The sequence below is a fragment of the Hordeum vulgare genome, chromosome 5H, assembly GCF_904849725.1.
Source record: "Hordeum vulgare subsp. vulgare chromosome 5H, MorexV3_pseudomolecules_assembly, whole genome shotgun sequence".
Taxonomy (NCBI): Eukaryota; Viridiplantae; Streptophyta; class Magnoliopsida; order Poales; family Poaceae; genus Hordeum; species Hordeum vulgare.
The window spans coordinates 568,773,212-568,794,036 of NC_058522.1; the positions used below are offsets into that span (position 1 = coordinate 568,773,212).

General features: G+C 44.7%; 1 protein-coding gene across 1 annotated transcript; it reads left to right on the forward strand.

Annotated features, from left to right (window-relative positions):
* Positions 1-13,132: 13,132 nt before the first annotated feature.
* LOC123453174 lies at positions 13,133-17,647 on the forward strand. The gene is made up of 6 exons (XM_045129945.1): positions 13,133-13,635; positions 13,879-14,023; positions 14,127-14,185; positions 14,277-15,914; positions 16,495-16,636; positions 16,724-17,647. The coding sequence occupies exons 2-6, from the start codon at positions 13,903-13,905 to the stop codon at positions 17,383-17,385; spliced, it is 2,622 nt and encodes an 873-aa protein (XP_044985880.1). The 5' UTR covers positions 13,133-13,635; positions 13,879-13,902; the 3' UTR covers positions 17,386-17,647.
* The last annotated feature ends 3,178 nt before the right edge of the window (positions 17,648-20,825 follow it).

Genomic DNA, 20,825 nt, shown 5'->3' on the forward strand with positions numbered 1-20,825 from the left:
AGTGACTTGTTGGAGATCATACATACCGATATGTGCGGTCCGATGAGTGTAGAGGCGTGCGGCGTATATTGTTATTTTCTCACCTTCACTGACGATTTTAGTAGGTATGGATATATCTACGTGATGAAGCACAAGTCTGAAACATTTGAGAAGTTCAAGCAATTTCAGAGTGAAGTTGAAAATCATCATAACAGGAAGATCAAGTTCCTACGTTCTGATTGTGGGGTTGAATATCTGAGTTTCGAGTTTGGTGCTCACTTAAGACAATGTGGAATTGTTTCACAGTTTACACCGCCTGGAACACCACAACATAATGGTGTGTCCGAACGTCGTAATTGTACTTTATTAGAGATGGTGCGATCTATGATGTCTCTTACCGATTTTCCGTTTGATACGTCTCCAACGTATCTATAATTTTGTATGGTTCCATGCTATTATCTTATCAAACTTTGGATGTTTTGCATGCCTTTTATATATTTTTTGGGACTAACTTATTAACTCAGTGCCAAGTGACAGTTCCTGTTTTTTCCATGTTTTTGACCCCTTTCAGATGAGGATTTTGAATGGAGTCCAAACGGAATAAAACTTCAAAAAAGATTTTTTCCGGAACGGAAGAAGATCGGGAGACTTGAGAACCAAGGCATGGGATCCTCAGGGACCCCACAAGCCCTCATGGCGCCGCGAGGGGGGCCGCGCCGTCCAGGCTTGTGGGCTCCCTGGGCCACCTCTGCCCTAGGTTTTGCGCCTATATATCCCCAAAAATTCCACAAACAATAAGGAGATCATCGAAAGTACTTTTTCGCCGCCGCAAGCTTCTGTCTCCGCAAGATCCCATCTGGGGCACGTTCTGGTGCCCTGCCGGAGGGGTATTCGGATACGGAGGGCTTCTTCATCAACACCATGACCTCTCCGATGATGCGTGACTAGTTCACCATAGACCTACGGCTCCATAGCTAGTAACTAGATGGCTTCTTCTCTCTCTTGGATCTTCAATACAAAGTTCTCCATGATCTTCATGGAGATCTATCCGATATAATCTTCTTTTACGGTGTGTTTGCCGAGATCCGATGAATTGTGGATTTATGATCAGATTATCTATGAATCTTATTTGAGTTTCTTTTGATCTCTCTTATGCATGATTTCATATCCTTGTAATTCTCTTCGAGTTGTGGGTTTTGTTTGGCCAACTAGATCTATGATTCTTGCAATGGGAGAAGTGCTTGGTTTTGGGTTCATACCGTGCGGTGACCTCACCCAGTGACAGAAGGGGTAGCGAGGCACGCATCGTGTTGTTGCCATCAAGGGTAAAAAGATGGGGTTTTCATCATTGGTTTGAGATTATCCCTCTACATCATGTCATCTTGCTTAAGGCGTTACTCTGTTCGTCATGAACTCAATACACTAGATGCATGTTGGATAGCGGTCGATGTGTGGAGTAATAGTAGTAGATGCAGAGAGTATCGGTCTACTTGTCTCGGACGTGATGCCTATATGTATGATCATTGCCTTAGATATCGTCATGACTTTGCGCGGTTCTATCAATTGCTCGACAGTAATTTGTTCACCCACCGTGATATTTGCTATTTTAAGAGAAGCCTCTAGTGAACACTATGGCCCCCGGGTCTACTCCACACCATATTTTCAGCCTTACACTTTTTACTTCGTTGCACTTTCCGCCTTCAGATCTCACTTTGCAAACAATCTTGAAGGGAATGACAACCCCTTTACAGCGTTGGGTGCAAGCTCTTTTGTGTTTGTGCAGGTACTCTGGACTTGACGAGATTCTCCTACTAGATTGATACCTTTGTTCTCAAACTGAGGGAAATACTTACTGCTCCTGTGTTGCATCACCCTTTCCTCTTCAAAGGAAAACCCAACGCAAGCTCAAGAGACGACAGAAGGATCTCTGGCACCATTGCCAGGGAAGTACTTTTGTTGACGTAGCACCGTTATCGTTTTGGGGTTACGCATTAGAGACAGCTGCATTCACTTTAAATAGGGCACCATCAAAATCCGTTGAGACAACAACATACGAACTGTGGTATGGCAAAAGACCGAAATTGTCGTTTCTTAAAGTTTGGGGATGTGATGCTTATGTCAAAAAGCTTAAGCCTGAAAAGCTGGAACCCAAAGCGGAAAAGTGTGTCTTCATAGGTTACCCAAAGGAGACAGTTGGGTATACCTTCTATCTCAAAACCGAGGGCAAAGTGTTTGTTGCTAAGAACGGAGCTTTTCTTGAGAAGGAGTTTCTCTCGAAAGAATTGAGTGGGAGGAAGATAGAACTTGATGAGGTTGTCGAACCTCTAATCCCTCTAGATGGTGGCACAAGGCAGGGGAAACCTCTGTCGAAGCGACGCCGGTTGAGGAGGAAGTTAATGATGATGATCATGAAACTTCGGATCAAGTTCCTATCGGACCTCGCAGGCCGACAAGATCACGTACTACTCCTGAGTGGTACGGTAATCATGTCTTATCAATCATGTTGTTAGACAACAATGAACCTGCGAATTATGAAGAAGCAATGGTGGGCCTGGATTCCAACAAATGGCTGGAGGCCATGAAGTCCGAGATAGGATCTATGTACGGAAACAAAGTGTGGACTTTGGAAGTATTACCTGAAGGCCGAAAGGCTATTCAGAACAAATGGATCTTTAAGAAGAAGACGGACGCAGACGGTAATGTGACCGTTTATAAAGCTCGACTTGTGGCAAAGGGTTTTTCACAAGTTCAAGGAGTTGACTACGATGAGACGTTCTCACCGGTAGCGATGCTTAAGTCCGCCCGAATCATGTTAGCAATAGCTGCATTTTTAGATTATGAAATCTGGCAGATGGATGTCAAAATGACGTTCCTTAACGGTTTTCTTAAGGAAGAGTTGTATATGATGCAACCCAAAGGTTTTGTCGATCCAAAGAATGCTAACAAAGTATGCAAGCTCGAGCGATCCATTTATGGACTGGTGCAAGCATCTCGGAGTTGGAATAAGCGCTTTGATGAGGTGATCAAAGCATTCGGGTTTATACAAGTGGTTGGAGAATCTTGTATTTACAAAAAAGTGAGTGAGAGCTCTGTGGCGTTTCTAATATTATATGTGGATGACATATTGCTGATTGGAAACAACGTGGAGTTTTTGGAGAGCGTAAAGGATTAATTGAATAAAAGTTTCTCTATGAAGGACCTAGGAGACGCTGCTTACATTCTAGGCATTAAGATCTATAGGTATAGATCGAGACACCTGATAGGACTTTCACAAAGCACATACCTTGATAAAGTTTTGAAGAAGAAGTTCAAAATGAAACAATCCAATAAGGGTTTCTTGCGAGTGTTACAAGGTATAAAATTGAGTAAGACTCAGTGCCTAGCAACTGCGGAAGATATAGAAAAAATGAGTTCCGTCCCCTATGCTTCAGCCATAGATTCTATCATGTATGCAATGCTGTGCACTAGACCAGACGTCATCTTGACCATAAGTATGGCGGGCAGGTTTCAAAGTAATCCAGGAGTGGATCACTTGACGGCGGTCAAGAATATTCTGAAGTACCTCAAAAGGACTAAGGAAATGTTTCTCGTTTATGGAGGTGACGAAGAGGGTTACGTCGACACAAGCTTTGACACTGATCCGGATGACTCTAAGTCTCAAACCGGATACGTATTTATTCTTAATGGGGGTGCGGTAAGCTGGTGAAGTTCCAAGCAAAGCGTCATAGCAGATTCTACATGTGAAGCGAAGTACTTGGCTGCCTCAGAGACAGCTAAGGAGGGTGTATGGATGAAGCAGTTCATGACGGATCTTGGAGTTGTGCCAAGCGCACTAAATCCAATAACTCTGTTCTGTGACAACACTGGTGCCATTGATTTAGCAAAGGAACGAAGGTTTCACAAGAAGACCAGGCACATCAAACAACGCTTCAACCTCATCCGCGACTACGCCCAAGGAGAGGACGTAAATATTTGCAAAGTGCACATGGATATGAATATAGCAGATCCGCTGACTAAACCTCTTCCACGGGCAAAACATGATCAACACCAGAACTATATGGGTGTTAGATTTATTACAATGTAAATCACATGGCGATGTGAGGACTAGATTATTGACTCTAGTGCAAGTGGGAGACTGCTGGAAATATGCCCTAGATGCAATGATAAAATAGTTATTATTATATTTCCTATTTCAAGATGATCGTTTATTATCCATGCTATAATTGTATTGAATGAAAACATAGATACATGTGTGGATACATAGACAAAACAATGTCCCTAGCAAGCCTCTAGTTGGCTAGCCAGTTGATCAAGGATAGTCAAGGTTTTCTGACCATATGCAAGTTTTGTCACTTGATAACTGGATCACATCATTAGGAGAATCATGTGATGGACTAGACCCAAACTATGAACGTAGCATGTGATCATGTCATTTTGTTGCTATTGTTTTCTGCGTGTCAAGTATTTATTCCTATGATCATGAGATCATATAACTCACTGGCACCGAAGGAATACCTTGTGTGTATCAAACATCGCAACGTAACTGTGTGACTATAAAGGTACTCTATAGGTATCTCTGAAGGTGTCCGTTGAGTTAGTATGGATCAAGACTGGGATTTTCACTCCGTGTGACGGAGAGGTATCTCGGGCCCACTCGGTAATGCAACATCACAAACAAGCCTTGCAAGCAATGTGACTAAGTGTAAGTCACGGGATCTTGTATTACGGAACGAGTAAAGAGACTTGCCGGCAACGAGATTAAAATAGGTATGCGAATACCGACGATCGAATCTTGGGCAAGTAACATACCGAAGGACAAAGGGAATGACATACGAGATTATATGAATCCTTGGCACTGAGGTTCAACCGATAAGATCTTCAGAGAATATGTAGGATCCAATATGGGCATCCAGGTCCCGCTATTGTATATTGACCGAGGAGTGTCCCTGGTCATGTCTACATAGTTCTCGAACCCACAGGGTCTGCACGCTTAAGGTTCGATGATGTTTTAGTATAGTTGAGTTATATGTGTGGTTACCGAATGTTGTTCAGGGTCCCGGATGAGATCACAGACGTCACGAGGGATTCTGGAATGGTTCGGAAACGAAGATTGATATATAGGATGGTTTCATTTGGTCACCGAAAAGTTTCGGGAATTTCTGGCAGTGTACCGGGAGTGACGAATGGGTTCCGGGTGTTCACCGGGAGGGGACCACCCACCCGGGAGTGGGCCCAGTAGCCTTAGAGTGGCGCACCATCCCTTAGTGGGCTGGTGGAGTTAGCCCATGAGGGCTATGGCGCCACAAGTGAAAAAACCAAAGGAAAGAAAGAAAAAAAAGAAAAGAGGGAGGTGGGAAGGAAGAGGACTCCTCCTCCTTCCCCAAACCGAATTGGAGGAGGAGTCCTCCACTCCCTTCGGCCAGCGCACCCTTGGGGCCCTTGTGCCCCAAGGCTAGCCCCTCCCCTCCTCCTATATATACTGGTGGTTTTAGGGTTTTTGAGACACAACTTTGCCACGTGCAACTCAAACCTATTCCACATAGTTTTGCCTCTAGATCGGATTTCTGCGGAGCTCAGGCGGAGCCCTGCAGGAGTAGATCATCACCACCACCGGAGCGCCGTCACGCTGCCGGAGAACTCATCTACTTCTCTATTTCTCTTGCTGGATCAAGAAGGCCGAGATCGTCATCAAGTTGTACGTGTGCTAAACGCGGAGGTGCCGTCCGTTCGGCGCTAGATCGGAACGAACCGTGAGACGACTGTGATTTGAATCACGAAGCTGTACCACTACATCAACCGCATTTCTTAACGCTTCCCGCTTAGCGATCTACAAGGGTATGTAGATCTAACCCCTCTCATAGATGGACATCACCATGATAGGTCTTCGTATGCGTAGGAAATTTTTTGTTTCCCATGCAACGTTCTCCAACACTGCAAGGAGATTGAAAATGCAAACACTCATTGTCAACTTCAGAAGGATCTCATTGAGCACCATTGACAAAGGGCTGGGTAGTAACACATTACATTTTTCCATTCATTTTCATTTCATTCATGTGTGATTTGTATACGGGACAAGTTTTGTATTGAATTATTTAGTTCGCTACGGTGATTTGAATAGTTATTGTACTTTGGATGATTATTGTATTGTAATGTTGACATTTTACTTATATTGCACATTAATAATTATGATTTACGGGGTTTTCGGTTCACGGGTCGACGAGATGGCCCCAGGGTAGACCCTGCATTGCCGATCCATAAAAAAACATCTTCTGCGAATATCCTTTTTTACGGGTCCGATTTTCGGGGTCTGACTATGTTCGCACCCGCTCCGTCCCGTAAAACCCTTTTTCCGCGAACTGTAATCGACTTTTGTGAATTGACTTTGTACAAGGTCTGCTAAAGATGCTCTAACCATCCAACCTGACGTTGGTTTGCAAAAACCACCTATTTCTAGCACATGTACTATTCACTATAAAATTACATGAGTTTTATTTTTGTACATGTCACATTAAAACATATTTTGTGATGAAATTTTACACTCATCTAGTATATATCTATAAGTACTTGCGTAATTTTTCCCCATATTTTTAGTAACTTAAAAGTTGATTTTTGAAAGATTGCAAATTTCAGGCTTCATGAAGCCCAAGAGCAAATAATCCACTCCGCGAAATAAATACTCACACTTTCTTTTCCCTTTTTAAAATAATTTAAATTTTAGAATTTTTGTAAGCCAACACTTTTGTTGTTTGAACAACTCCATAGAGAAAATCACAATGATGCATGCTATCAATATATTCTCTCGGCATAGAATTACTTGTCACTCAAACGGATGTATGAAGTATATACTATAAAAAAACATTTCATAATGAATCTAATAAAGTAAATTTGTTTTTACAGATGTTGACCTATTATTATTAAAAAACTTGATCCAACTTAATGAAGTCTGGCTTACTACAATTCTGTAATCTCAGTTATCAATGAAATATGGAACACAAGGAAAAGCCTTCTGGTTAAAAAAAGAAGATAGAATACCCAAAGCCTCGAGGCTATATTTGGCAAGTTGAACGCTAGTTGAATTTTTTTTCTATATCCATCTTAAAATCGTCACTTGGTCTGACGCCAAGGTCACATGTGTATATGTACAAGACACAGAAAACATGGTGACATGGGAAAAATGAGAGGTAATTTGGCTCTCGGACTTGCTTGCTCGTTATGTATCCACTTAAATCAAGTATAATAAGGTGATTTAAGCATGTTATAAAAGTTTAAATATTATATTTTTATGAGTAGGAGCAAACAAGGTAAACAGATGGCACATTAAGAGCCAGCTACATTCATGTACTAATAAAGTAATATATTTATAGCTATCTACTATGCCCTCTAGCTACTATGCTGCTTGTAGATGGCATAACAATAAGACAAATCATCGGCTGGCTCTACTATTATTCTTGCTCTTAGGTAGTGGCGGAGATATGACCCATGCCGGGGGCTGGGCCCAGGGCGCGAGCAACAACTTCTTCATTGATTGTAGCATTTTGGGGTACTATTTGATACTATACTGACACTATAGCAAGCATGGACCTCGGGCTTGGCAACTTCTGGCTTCGCCGCTGCTCTTAGGCACTATGATGTGGGGTCTTAACCGTCATGGCCAATCCAAAGCCATATGTGATTTGTTTTCGACCATTAGCGGATTGCATATATCCAGCAACGGTACATGAGTTTCTTCGGAGCCAAGCTAGTGATAGGTGACAAATACGAGAAGAAGGCACTTGGTAAAAGGTTTGATGTAAGATTAAAAATCAACCCGTCCTCAAAGTAATCAACCCATTTTCCGTCAAAGAGATTAGTGATGCTTTGTTTCAGATGGGTCCTCTTAAGGCCCCAGGTTCAGATGGATTTCCAGCACGTTTCTTCCAGAAGCATTGGGCCATAGTGCAAGATGATATTGTTGAGGCAGTAAGGCTGTTTTTTGAGTCAGGCCACATGCCCGAGGGTATCAACATGACAACTATTGTGTTGATTCCCAAAGTTGACGAGCCAACAAGATTATCTGATTTTAGACCAATAAGTTTGTGTAATGTCATATACAAGATTATTGCCAAATGTCTGGTGAACAGGTTGAGGCCTCTGTTGGGGGATATTATTTCACCAGAACACAGTGTGTTTTTCCCCGGAAAGCTGATTACGGATAAAGCCTTCATGGCTTTCGAGTGTACACACTTCATAAAGCATGAGAAGAACCCGGATAGAAGTTTTTGTGCATACAAATTGGACTTGTCAAAGGCTTATGATCGAGTGGGCTGGAAGTTCCTGGAGCAAGTGATGCAACAATTGGGCTTTGATCGTCGATGTGTGAGATGGATTATGTTATGTGTCACCTCGGTGAGATACACAGTTAAATTAAATGGAGTCCGCTCAGATTCATTTGCACCGTCACGTGGGTTACGGCAGGGAGATCCTTTATCACCATTTTATTTCTATTTATCGCTGACGATCTAGCGGCTTTGCCGGAAAAGGAGGCACAAGAGGCACACATTTCACCACTAAAGGTGTGTCCGAGAGCACCAGGGATATCACACTTATTATTTGCTGATGACACCTTATTATTTTTTCATGCAACGGAAGGGGAAGCCACAAGGATCAAGGGAGTTCTTGATGAGTATGCTCTTGCCACAGGACAACTCATCAACCCAAAGAAATGTTCTATTATTTTTGGTGAGAATTGTCGACCGAATGATAGGGAAGATGTGACATGCGCTCTGGATGTGCAGAATGTGAACTTTGAGGAGAAATATCTTGGCCTACCCACACCCAATGGAAGGATGTCAAAGGGCCGATTTCAGAATATTCAGGAGAAATTTACAAAGAGGATTGTGTCTTGGTGTGACCAGATGGCCCAAAGTGGAAGAGATGTTTTAATTAAGTCTATTGCAGAAGCCCTCCCGACATACTTGATGAGTGTTTTCCGTCTACCGGCATCCACCTGCGATGATCTTACACGCATGGTCAGGAATTATTGGTGGGGTGCCGAGAAGGGGCGCCGCAAAACACATTGGAGTTCTTGGGAGAAGCTGATTCTGCCCAAGTTTCGTGGTGGTATGGGGTTCAGGGAATTTCGTCTTTTTAATCAAGCATTGTTGGCTCGTCAAGCATGGCGGATCGTGACATTCCTGTTGGGGAACGTCGCATGGGAAACAAAATTTTTCCTACGCGCACGAAGACCTATCATGGTGATGTCCATCTACGAGAGGGGATGAGTGATCTACGTACCCTTGTAGATCGTACAGCAGAAGCGTTATAGAACGCGGTTGATGTAGTGGAACGTCCTCACGTCCCTCGATCCGCCCCGCGAACAATCCCGTGATCAGTCCCACGATCTAGTACCGAATGGACGACACCTCCGCGTTCAGCACACGTACAGCTCGACGATGATCTCGGCCTACTTGATCCAGCAAGAGAGACGGAGAGGTAGAAGAGTTCTCCGGCAGCGTGACGGCGCTCCGGAGGTTGGTGATGATCTTCCGAGCTCCGCAGAAACGCGATCTAGAGGAAAAACTATGGAGGTATGTGGTTGGGCAGCCGTGAGAAAGTCGTCTCAAATCAGCCCTAATTGCTCCATATATATAGGAGGAGGGAGGGGGGGCCTTGCCTTGGGGTCCAAGGACCCCCAAGGAGTCGGCCGAGCCAAGGGGGGAGGACTCCCCCCCCAAACCGAGTTGGATTTGGTTTGGTGGGAGGAGTCCCCCTCCCTTCCCACTTCCTCCCTCTTTTTTTTCTTTTCCTTTGATTCTTTATTCTTGGCGCATAGGCCCCCTTGGGGCCGTCCCACCAGCCCACTAAGGGCTGGTGTGTCTCCCCAAAGCCTATGGGCTTCCCTGGGGTGGGTTGCCCCCCCGGTGAACTCCCGGAACCCATTCGTCATTCCCCGTACATTCCCGGTAACTCCGAAAACCTTCCGGTGATCAAATGAGGTCATCCTATATATCAATCTTCGTTTCCGGACCATTCCGGAAACCCTCGTGACGTCCGTGATCTCATCCGGGACTCCGAACAACATTCGGTAACCAACCATATAACTCAAATACGCATAAAACAACGTCGAACCTTAAGTGTGCAGACCCTGCGGGTTCGAGAACTATGTAGACATGACCCGAGAGACTCCTCGGTCAATATCCAACAGCGGGACCTGGATGCCCATATTGGATCCTACATATTCTACGAAGATCTTATCGTTTGAACCTCAGTGCCAAGGATTCGTATAATCCCGTATGTCATTCCCTTTGTCCTTCGGTATGTTACTTGCCCGAGATTCGATCGTCAGTATCCGCATACCTATTTCAATCTCGTTTACCGGCAAGTCTCTTTACTCGTTCCGTAATACAAGATCCCGCAACTTACACTAAGTTACTTTGCTTGCAAGGCTTGTGTGTGATGTTGTATTACCGAGTGGGCCCCGAGATACCTCTCCGTCATACGGAGTGACAAATCCCAGTCTTGATCCATACTAACTCAATTAACACCTTCGGAGATACCTGTAGAGCATCTTTATAGTCACCCAGTTACGTTGCGACGTTTGATACACACAAAGCATTCCTCCGGTGTCAGTGAGTTATATGATCTCATGGTCATAGGAATAAATACTTGACATGCAGAAAACAGTAGCAACAAAATGACACGATCAACATGCTACGTCTATTAGTTTGGGTCTAGTCCATCACGTGATTCTCCCAATGACGTGATCCAGTTATCAAGCAACAACACCTTCTTCATAATCAGAAGACACTGACTATCATCGATCAACTGGCTAGCCAACTAGAGGCATGCTAGGGACGGTGTTTTGTCTATGTATCCACACATGTAAACGAGTCTTCATTCAATACAATTATAGCATGGATAATAAACTATTATCTTGTTACAGGAATTATAATAACAACTATACATTTATTATTGCCTCTAGGGCATAATTCCAACAATTCCCTCATAGTTTGTGCGCGCGAGTGCTAAAGGCCAAATACTTCTCTTTCGGTGAACTTGAGGACACTGTGTTCCCCAGCGGCTCTTCTCCTACTTGGCAAGCAATTGTCCATGGTTTAGACCTTCTCAAGAAAGGGCTCATCTGGAGAGTAGGAAATGGTTGTGGCATCCGCATTTGGAGAGATAGATGGATTCCCAATGGAGGTTCTGGCACTCCGATCACAACACAGGGAAGATGTCGCCTTAGGAGAGTTTCTGAGATACTCGATGAACATGGTGCGTGGCAGCTGGATGTTCTTAATAATTATTTTCTTCCTACGGACGTCGAGCAAATTGTTAAAATCCGAGCCTCCCCTCGACTGGGCGAGGATGTTCTTGCTTGGGAACCTGAGAAAAAGGGTGTTTTCTCTGTTCGAAGCGCTTACCGGCTGGCGCTAGAGGATCGTCTTTGTCCCTCTTCAGTCGCGGCGAGCAGGGACCGGACGGGCGACGAGTCATCTGGGCTTTATTATGGAGGTGCCCTGCTCCTCCCAAGGTGCGTGTGTTTGCGTGGCGTGTGGTTACTGATTGTCTACCCACTTGGATTAATAAAAATCGTTGTAGTCTTGAAGTGTCTAACATGTGCCCTGTTTATGCTACTGAGTCGGGGGACACCTTCCATGCTCTTTGTAGATGCCCCCGGGCAGTGGCGTTATGGCAAGCAATGGTGCATCAGTGGAGTATCCTGGATATACGACAGGTGCAACACACATGGCCGGAGTGGCTCCTCCATATTCTGCCAGATCTATCTGAAGAGCAGCGCATGTGTACACTAATGACGATTTGGCGTTGTTGATACGTACGCAATGAAATTGTGCATGACAAGCGGACGACAACAGTTGAGGCTTCAACACGCTTCCTTTTGAGCTAAATATCTTCCTTGCTGGCCGTGCAGAATGACCCACATGCTAATCATGTCAAAGGGAAGATGGTCGCTAGTCCTCCGCTCAAATTACGTCCTGTACCACATATGATGCACCGTGAGGCTCAGCCAGCCCGGTGGGAGGCGCCCCCGGCAGGCTGGGCAGCGCTAAACACTGATGGGTCATTTTCAGCTCAAGATGGTATGGACGGAGCCAGTATGGTACTCAGGGATGAAACCGGTGCAATCATCTATTCATCCTGTCGTGAGCTTAGACATTGTGTGTCTGCACTTGAGTCTGAAATTGCTGCATGTATGGAAGGGATTTCCCATGCAACCGAGTGGACTACCATGCCGATCGTCATCCAAACGGATTGTTTGGATGTTGTCAAACTGATTACGGGTACTGATGATGACAGATCAGCTAATACAATGATGGTGCAAGAGATCAGATCATACCTCTTGCAAGAAGGTAGGTACTTTTCAGTCAAGCATGTTAGGCGGGAACAAAGCTCAGTTAGCCATTTTTAGCAAATTTTGATAGAATAAAGAAGCGCACTGTCGTGTGGCTTCGATCAGGACCAAATGAGGTGCCTGATCTTTGTAAGGCAGACTTGACCGTCGCTTGAATAATAAATTCTCTTTCACAAAAAAAATCTAGAAGAGGGGGAACCCAAGTGCCCAAGTAGAATTGAATTGTACACGAGTGTTTCACATGTAGACACTTGCTCATGTCACTTCTGCATGTGCAAAATACCATTTTATGCGAGATCAAATTTCCTTGTTGTTTTCTCGGGTTGTTGTCGTTCCTCGACACTGTTGTATTGTATTGTTTTATTTTCCTTGTTATGCGTGTGTTGTTTTGTAAGGTTATCATCGTCAAGGGCTTTAACTTAAAACTGGGCGGTATCCTTTCTTCTAAGAAAAACAGCCCCTCCGGGTTTCTTAATTTTTAAAAACCGTCGATGCACTTTTTTTAACAAACAAAGGCAAATGCCGACGTACTATTGGCCCACTTGTCAGGCGCCAGCTGGACGCGACATCCCTCCTTTCACCACACTCAACGTCTTATCTTTCCACAACCTCACTTAAGCTCCTAAATACGACGATCAGCCTCAGTAACCCCTACTTACTTTATAAGTACTTGACCCAAGTAGAGCACGCGTGACCATGACATGGGTGAGCCGTTGGGGGTGGGTGGGTACAAAAAGGATTCAAATTTTGAACACGGGCCGTGGTAAAACAACAAACAAACAGACATACAATAATCGTGACGATAACGATCTGGATCCCCATCCCGGGGCTCCCTTTTTAATTTCCTCCCCGTCCGTCCCCCCTCTCTCTCTCCTCCCCCTCCTTCTACTCCCCTGTCTTCCTCGCGCAGCACGGCAGCAGCAGGACAGCATTGATGGGCGCCACGGCCACGGCCGCCCCCCGCCTCCTCCTCCGCGTCCCCCGCTCGCCCGCCCTGGCGTGACGCTCCCCCGCGGATCCTCCTCCTCCTCCTCCACCACCCCCCACGCGCCGCCCGCCCGAGGAAAGGAACAAGGGTAAAGATCGCCGCTTTGGGACTCGGGTGGCTCCTTCCCCGACGGGCCACGGCCCTGCGCGGCTCGATCCGGGCCGGTACGCGACGGAGACTCGCCTCCGGCTGCGAGCTTCTGCTCCGCTGAGTTCCGCGCCGTTGACCCCCTGCCGCGCGCGGAAGGGCGGATCTTCCCCGGCGTTTCTCCGGAGGCTGGTTCCCCGGCGGGTTTCTTCCGGCCTTCGATTCTCAGGTATGGCTTCTACCCTGCATTCTCACTTTGTCTGCCTTTGGGTTGCCTGCCGCCCTGCCCCTGTGTGGGCTTCTCCGGGTCAAATTTCCAGATAAAGATCGGATTTTGGGGGATGATTGGTTTCGCCCGTTGCTGTTGCTGGCCCTCCGTCGATTACCTACCTACTTTTAGCTGCGTTTTTGCTGAAATGTGATTGCCTTCATTCCATTCTCTTGTGCTTGAGTGTGACATCTTGATTTGCAGGTTATTTTTTGACAGTGAGCAGGGATGGACGTGGAGAAAGCTGCATCCAAGGGCCATGGCTTCTTCGGCCTCTTTGATTGGGGCAAGAGCAAGAAGTCCAAGCGCCGGCTCTTCAGCGGAGGCGGCGGATATTCGCCGTCCCAGGGTAAGCAAATGTTCCGTGGGACGACAGTGGCTGCTGTAAAGTCAGATAAATTTTCAGGAGTAGAAACAGGGGCTGAGCTCACACACTAACCCTGTCCTTGCAGGGAATTCAGTAGATGGGAAGGAGGTTGATGGCAGCGTGCCGAGTACGCCGTCAAACTCGGTGCGTGTTCGGGTGCATTGTCTTTTTTCCAGCAGCTCTCTTTGCTTGCTTACTATCGTTCTGATGAGTCAAACTGTGTGCATATTGGCAGATCCTGGAAGATGGGATGAGTATGAAGGAAAGCAGTGAGCATAGCTGCTCATCCTCTGTGATTGATGACGAAGCTTGCGCGAGGAGAGGACCCACTGTCGTTGCGAGGCTTATGGGTCTGGACTCTATGCCTGCGGCAAGCTCATCTGGACCCTACCCGGCCCCTTTTGCCGGGCAACATACCTTCCAAGCTATTGCCCATGATGAGTTGATTGGCAGAAGCTATGTTGGCCTTTCTAGTCCTCATAAGATGCCGAGTAGTCCTATTGACCGGTTTAGAATGGAAGCCCTGCCTCCGAGATTTGCCAAGAGGACACTTTCAGTTGCACAGCATAAGTTGTTCTCCCCAGTGAAGAATCCTAATCATGTATCAAGCAGAAATGCTGCTGATATCATGGAGGCAGCATCTAGGATTATCGGGCCTGGAGCTGAGAATACCAGCTCGTACAGAGTTCGTGATGCTGGGTACTCAAATGATGTGCGTGCCTTCAGCCCTACAGAGATTGTAAGAGTCCAGCAAATGTCCCAAGCGGCAAGAAGGCGTGATGGCGCTGCATCTTCTAAGCCACCGAGTGGAAGATCGTTGGATGGAAGTTTGATAACTTCAGAGACATCCTCTTCTGCCAGATTCTCACAGTCAAATGGAAGTGCTCCAGTTGCTCCAAGGGTCAAGGCTGTCAGTCGACCATCGTCAGATTTTAGAGCTACAAATGGCCAAGGGAGAGAAGGTGTAAGCAGAATCAGTAGGAAACCTCCAACACGTACGGATCCTGTACATAACATGGTTGAGAGAAACGGGTCCAGTCAACAAAGGCAAAAGATTAGTAGCAGAGTGGGCATGGCAAGTTCTTCCAACGTGCTTGTGCAAAATAACACAAAGCAGAATGCTATGGGTGTTGAGCACAAGATGAATCCCAAGTCAGCAATACACAGTCAACAACAAAGAAACCTGCATCCACCAAATGCTGCTCCCAGAAAGGCTGGTGTCACTAGCCGCTCTGAAAACAGTATGAGAGGCAACAGAAAGGGGGAATTGCAGCCAACCAACTATGCAAACAGAAGACCAAACTCTACAGCCAAAACAATCCCCAAGCCAAGAAGATTACCAGATGAGGGGATGCGCTCAAAGAAAAACCAGCCAAGTGATAAAGTTCTCACTGAAAGAAGCCCAAGGCGTGTTCGGCACAATATTGTGATAGAGGAGCAATCATCTTTCACCACAAACAAAAAGAAAATCAGCACTGAGATTGTTTCGTTCACATTTACCTCACCAGTTGACAAATCATTACATGGTTCTCAGTTTCCCCATTCTGTGGAAAAACGGTCGATAGAGAACTGGAACTCAGTGTCAACTTCAAGCAATACATCAAATACTGAATCAGATACCATAGATGGTGATTATTTGAGACTTCTTCTTGAGCAGAAGTTGAGAGAATTGACTTCTGGGGTGAGGTCACCCTATTCTAAGCCAGCCAATGGTGTTCGAATATACGCCCCTTCACCAGGTTTGGATGATACGGCATCAGCCTGTGACACATCCAGCATTGCATCTACTGATTATGATAGGGACTCCATACAGTCTTCAAAGGATGGAAAAGACAAATTCCCCTGGACAGATCTTGTATCAAAAGATGATCAGGTATGTCATTTGATATACCACTCTTCCTGTTTTACCTATTTCTTGCCAACTACATGTCCTATGCATGGTACCATTTTCCTTGTGAGCCATTGGCTATGATAAAACATGCCGGCTAGAAAACAAATGATTATGTTACCTATTTAAGCATAGTATGTTTGCTCCATATAGCTATGGTACATTCTAGAGCAAGGGTTACTGAATATGGTTGGTTTATCTTTCACTCCTGTTCCAAGATTGTGAAAACCTGAATGTTCAGTAGTTGATAGTACAACATAAAGAGCGACAATCTGTGTTGTCCTTTAGAAGAGCAATATACTGATATTGGGCAGTTGTACATGATCAGCTTTGAGCAAAGATAGAAACACTGACCTGATCTCATTGATCATAGAGGTAGGAAGGGAATTTAGCTTTGGTGTACTGCACTGAGACTTCTTTGTTTGAACACTTGACCTTCTCATTCTTTGCGAAACTTGCGAACTAACCGTGACATCAATGCGGTGCTGAGCCTGGATGTATGTATATGTTCATCACAAGTTAAGAACTGGTTTATATGCTAACTTTAGTTTCTCTGTATGACCAGTCATCTCAATCTGTGAAGTATGATAATGATTCCATCGATCAAGTGGAGTTAGAGCATCTGCACTTAAGCCCCCATTCTACATGGGAAGCTTCTCTTTCAACAGAAACCTGCAGCTCTGCAGAGAGCCGAACAAATGCAAATGGTGAGTGAGAATACTGTTGCTTTATTGTTACAATAGCACTAGCCACATATCTTTCTCAAAAGTCAAAACATTTCTCTCCCCTTTCAGAATCAAGGTTATTTAGTTCAACAGAAGGGGCAGCAACATCTGGTTCGACACACTATGGTAGGGTCCTAGAAGTGGAGGCTTTATCAGAATATTCTGATACAGCCTCATCAATCACAGCGACTTTAGCCGAAATAATACATTCATCAGAAAGCAGCAGCTCATGTCGTATGGAGATAAAGTTCTTAAGAGAAATACTGAATGCTATTTCTGTCAGAGATCATGCTTGCTCTTACCTTGAGCGATTTGATAGCTCAGATATCCTGGATCCACATCTGTTTGAAGAACTAAATGGCAATTTTAGGCTGCCAGTGGGTGAAGAAGAGAGAAAATCTTTCGGAATGATTCGGAGGCTGCTCTTTGACTGCGTGAATGAAGTATTAAGTGTGAAGTGCGCATACTACTTCAGTGCTGGTTACAGCTCATGGTTTACGGGGATGGCAGTTCTGCAGAAGCTCTCACCGGAAGAAATCTACCAAGAGATGACTAGTCTGAAGGTTGCTGAGGAGTGGATGGTGGATGAACTCGTGTACAAAGAAATGAGTGGTCCTCTCGGGAGCTGGGTCGACTTCAAGACAGAGTCACATGAAGCTGCAAAAGACATAACAGCAGAGTTGCTAGAATCCTTGGTTGATGAAATGGTTGCTGACCTTCTATATTGGTAGTTTGGTCATGCAATTATTGTGCATTTTTCTTGTCAAGAACTACAACCGGGGCACTAACCTGCTCGCTATGTGATGATAGATCAACGGCTGCCAGGTCCATTCTTTACCTTTTTTGGGGACCAATTGGGTTGTCATGATGCAGAAAATAGCAAGGCATTGTAATTTTTTTCTTTCCTTATGATGGTCCATTGTTAATGAAAGTAGCTGGTATCTGTATGTTGTACAATGTGGCATCTTTAACTGTATGAATGGTGTTTTGTCCTTTGCAAACTGTACTGCTGGTAATTATTTGTCGTCTGAGCAGATAGCACAAACTATTTACCCTATCTTTTCAGGTGCGTTTATCTCGTGTTGTTAATGGAGGTGAGTGGTACTGCATAGTTGTGACATCTTTAGCTGCATGGATGGTGCATGTTCTTGTAAACTATAATGAGGGTAAATTTCCTTTTTCTGGTCAGAAGATGGCACAAACCAGCCTCTCTTTTCTCTGTTGTATTTATCTCATGATCCGAAGAAACAAATATTTGGCCGTCCTGGCAGCAATAAAGTACTGAAAACTGGTACATATCTTGCAGTTGTAAAATCTGGTTCCACTTTGTTTCCCCTACAATCAGTTGACTGAATCTGATTTTTTGTTTTGGTTTGCTTTGAGAAATGACTGAAATCTAACCTGAGCCACCTGCAATTGTTGCATTGTAACCTCTGGCTCATGTTGTTGGTAATGGCTGTTGTACTGTAAGTGGAAACTTCGATCATTGTGTTGAGAAATCTTGGCACCCCAAAGAGAAAAATGATAATGTGGTTTCTTAATAATTTTTTTGGGCGGACCATTGTGAGGTGTTCTTCTTGAAAGGCAATCCTGAAAGAAAACAAGTTAATCTATGATTCCTAGCAGCTGGATGGCTTTCACCTTCATATTCCCCCCCCTTCCTTTTGCAAATTCTAGCATCAGAGTCATCATCAGTGTTTCTGTCTAACATTATTTATGGCATAGAAGCAGACGCCCTATCTCCTCTTCCCTGTCTCCTCCGCCGTTCAGGAGAACTGAGCCACCCCGGACCGAATGTGCCGCCGTCAGAAGAAACGCGAATCATCGACCACGCTCTCCGAATTGCGCCATCTACTCTGACTCCATCCACCACGTTCTTCGCACTACTTCACCGCACTGTGCACATATTCTTGCGATTGTAAATGCTTCTGATTTAAAGCTGCAATTCGTTTCCCCCTTCATAAATAACCTTTTCCGTGCTCTGTGTAATGAAAATAAATTAAAATATATCTGTAGCGTTTTTTAAAGGAAAAACAATACATGAGCACTTATGGGTTTTCCAATCAAACTCTCTATTACAGCCTCTTCTGCAATTGCTGAGTGGACTAGCAAGGTACATGCCGGTTAACTAAGGTGGGACACATGCAAGATCGCTGAGTTCATCGTGCCACTCCACTTGCACAGCTCCGCGGAGAAAGATCGGCACGCAGAATTCACATCAAGTGATTCAACATAAGTGGATCTATATACTGCACAAAATAATCTACATGAGAGCCGTTTCGGTCACCATTGCATATTATGAACTCCTGATGCCTCCCACACCTATTTTGATCTCGATCTTCCACATGCGCAAAACATTGAACGGCAGAAGCTGGACAGAAATTTTTGCAAGTGAGGTGGTGCTTGAGTGCCTCACTCGTCACTCGATTGAACAACTTGAAGTGGGCGAGCAAGCGCCGAGTTTGTGGTTCTCTTATAGACTTCAAGGATCAAGGTACATCTGTTCTCTAAAAAAGAAGGTACATTATATCTGTTCGAATTGATCCACTGCAAATTAATACACTTTTGGTTGGTGGAATTTCCTCTTTTTTCACTTGTGTATAAATTCGAGCATCATAGTTGTCACTAGTGTTTCATTTTCGAAGCTACTAGTGGTTGGGGCGCCACCATGTAGCGCCGCTTGAGGCGTTCTTGTGTGTTGCAATCTTTTATCAGAATATTACGCTGGCCACTTTTGCAAATGGGTGTTCTGAATTGAAAATGTAGATCACATACAACACATAAAGGCTCATTTCAAACAGAGTAAAGTGCATTTTTCGTCCCTCAACTAATCACGAAGTTTGGATTTCATCCGTGAACTCTTTTTTGGTGTAACCTTGGTCCCTCAACTCTTAATACCAGGTATAGTTACTCCCTCGTAGTGGTATTCCTCAGCCAAACTCGGTTTTGACTCGATGTGTCATTGTTTTGACCACATCGTGGTGCAACCTTTGTCCCTCAACTCCTGATATCTTGTAGAATTAGTCCCTAACATGAGTATTCCTCGGCCAAATCCGTTTTTGTTTTTTCATGCCATTGTTTTGATCACATCATCACTGTTAGGGGAATACCCAAAGGGTTTGGGATTGCACCTCGGCGAATTGTGCTCTTTTCTCTCCCCCGTGCCGGTTTAGATACAATCCGCTACCTATTGTCCTATCCTCACCCCAACTATCATGTTGACCATCTAAAGCGAGAGGAGCTTCTCCCATCACCGGCCTTCTAGAGTAGTATCACAACCTTTCTCTCTGCGTCGTGCAGTGTATATTTAAAACAGAGAGGGAGGGAGGGAGGGAGGGAGGGAGGGAGCGAGAGACTTACTAAAGATGTGAAACGATCGTCTGAATTTTTTCCTGCCTTGGAAAGGCCATCACCATCGGTGTCAGTTGCATCACCACCTCTTGGATCTCCTCACGAAGGCCAATAACAAACCAAAAAAGTGAACAAACTACTCAATGTATCATAACGTATCTATATCAAGTTATCAATAAAACTTTCTGTTTTCATCAAATGTAGTCTCCATTAGTCACAACCGACATCAAATAATATAGTTTGTTAACCATACCCTCATGAATCTGTCAGCTGCCATCTTGTAGATGTAGTAGTATACCAGTATCTCTCATGCTTAACTTCCTTGATACTGGATCTTGCTTGCTGACGAGCCTGATCCACATGCAATGAGCATCGTACATCTGAAATAGTAGTGTTTTATTGTGTTTTCAGTGAGAGTTAGGAATCAGTCAAAACTGAACAACCATATGCATTGCATTGCCACTTCAATTGGCAAGATCATTTTAAGAACCATATCATGCATAATGTGTTTTTTAGGTTTACCTGAAATTAGAGCCGTTGTGGGCTCTGTTCTCTTTTTTCAGTGGATGCGCTGTTGAGCATCGTCACCCCGCGAGTTTCTCAGGATGGACAGATGACAGGGGATCTCCCTCATTTCAACGGCTTCATCACGATTGTTGTTGTCAAACATACCAAACACTGAGAAGGAGCATCAGTTCAAGTTGTTCAAAGCTAACATTATCTTCCTCCAGTCATTCAACGGTGAAAACCACAAAGTTTGGTTTGGTGTCAACCAGTTACCGACCTCACCAATGACGAGTTTAAGGCAACCGAGACAAAC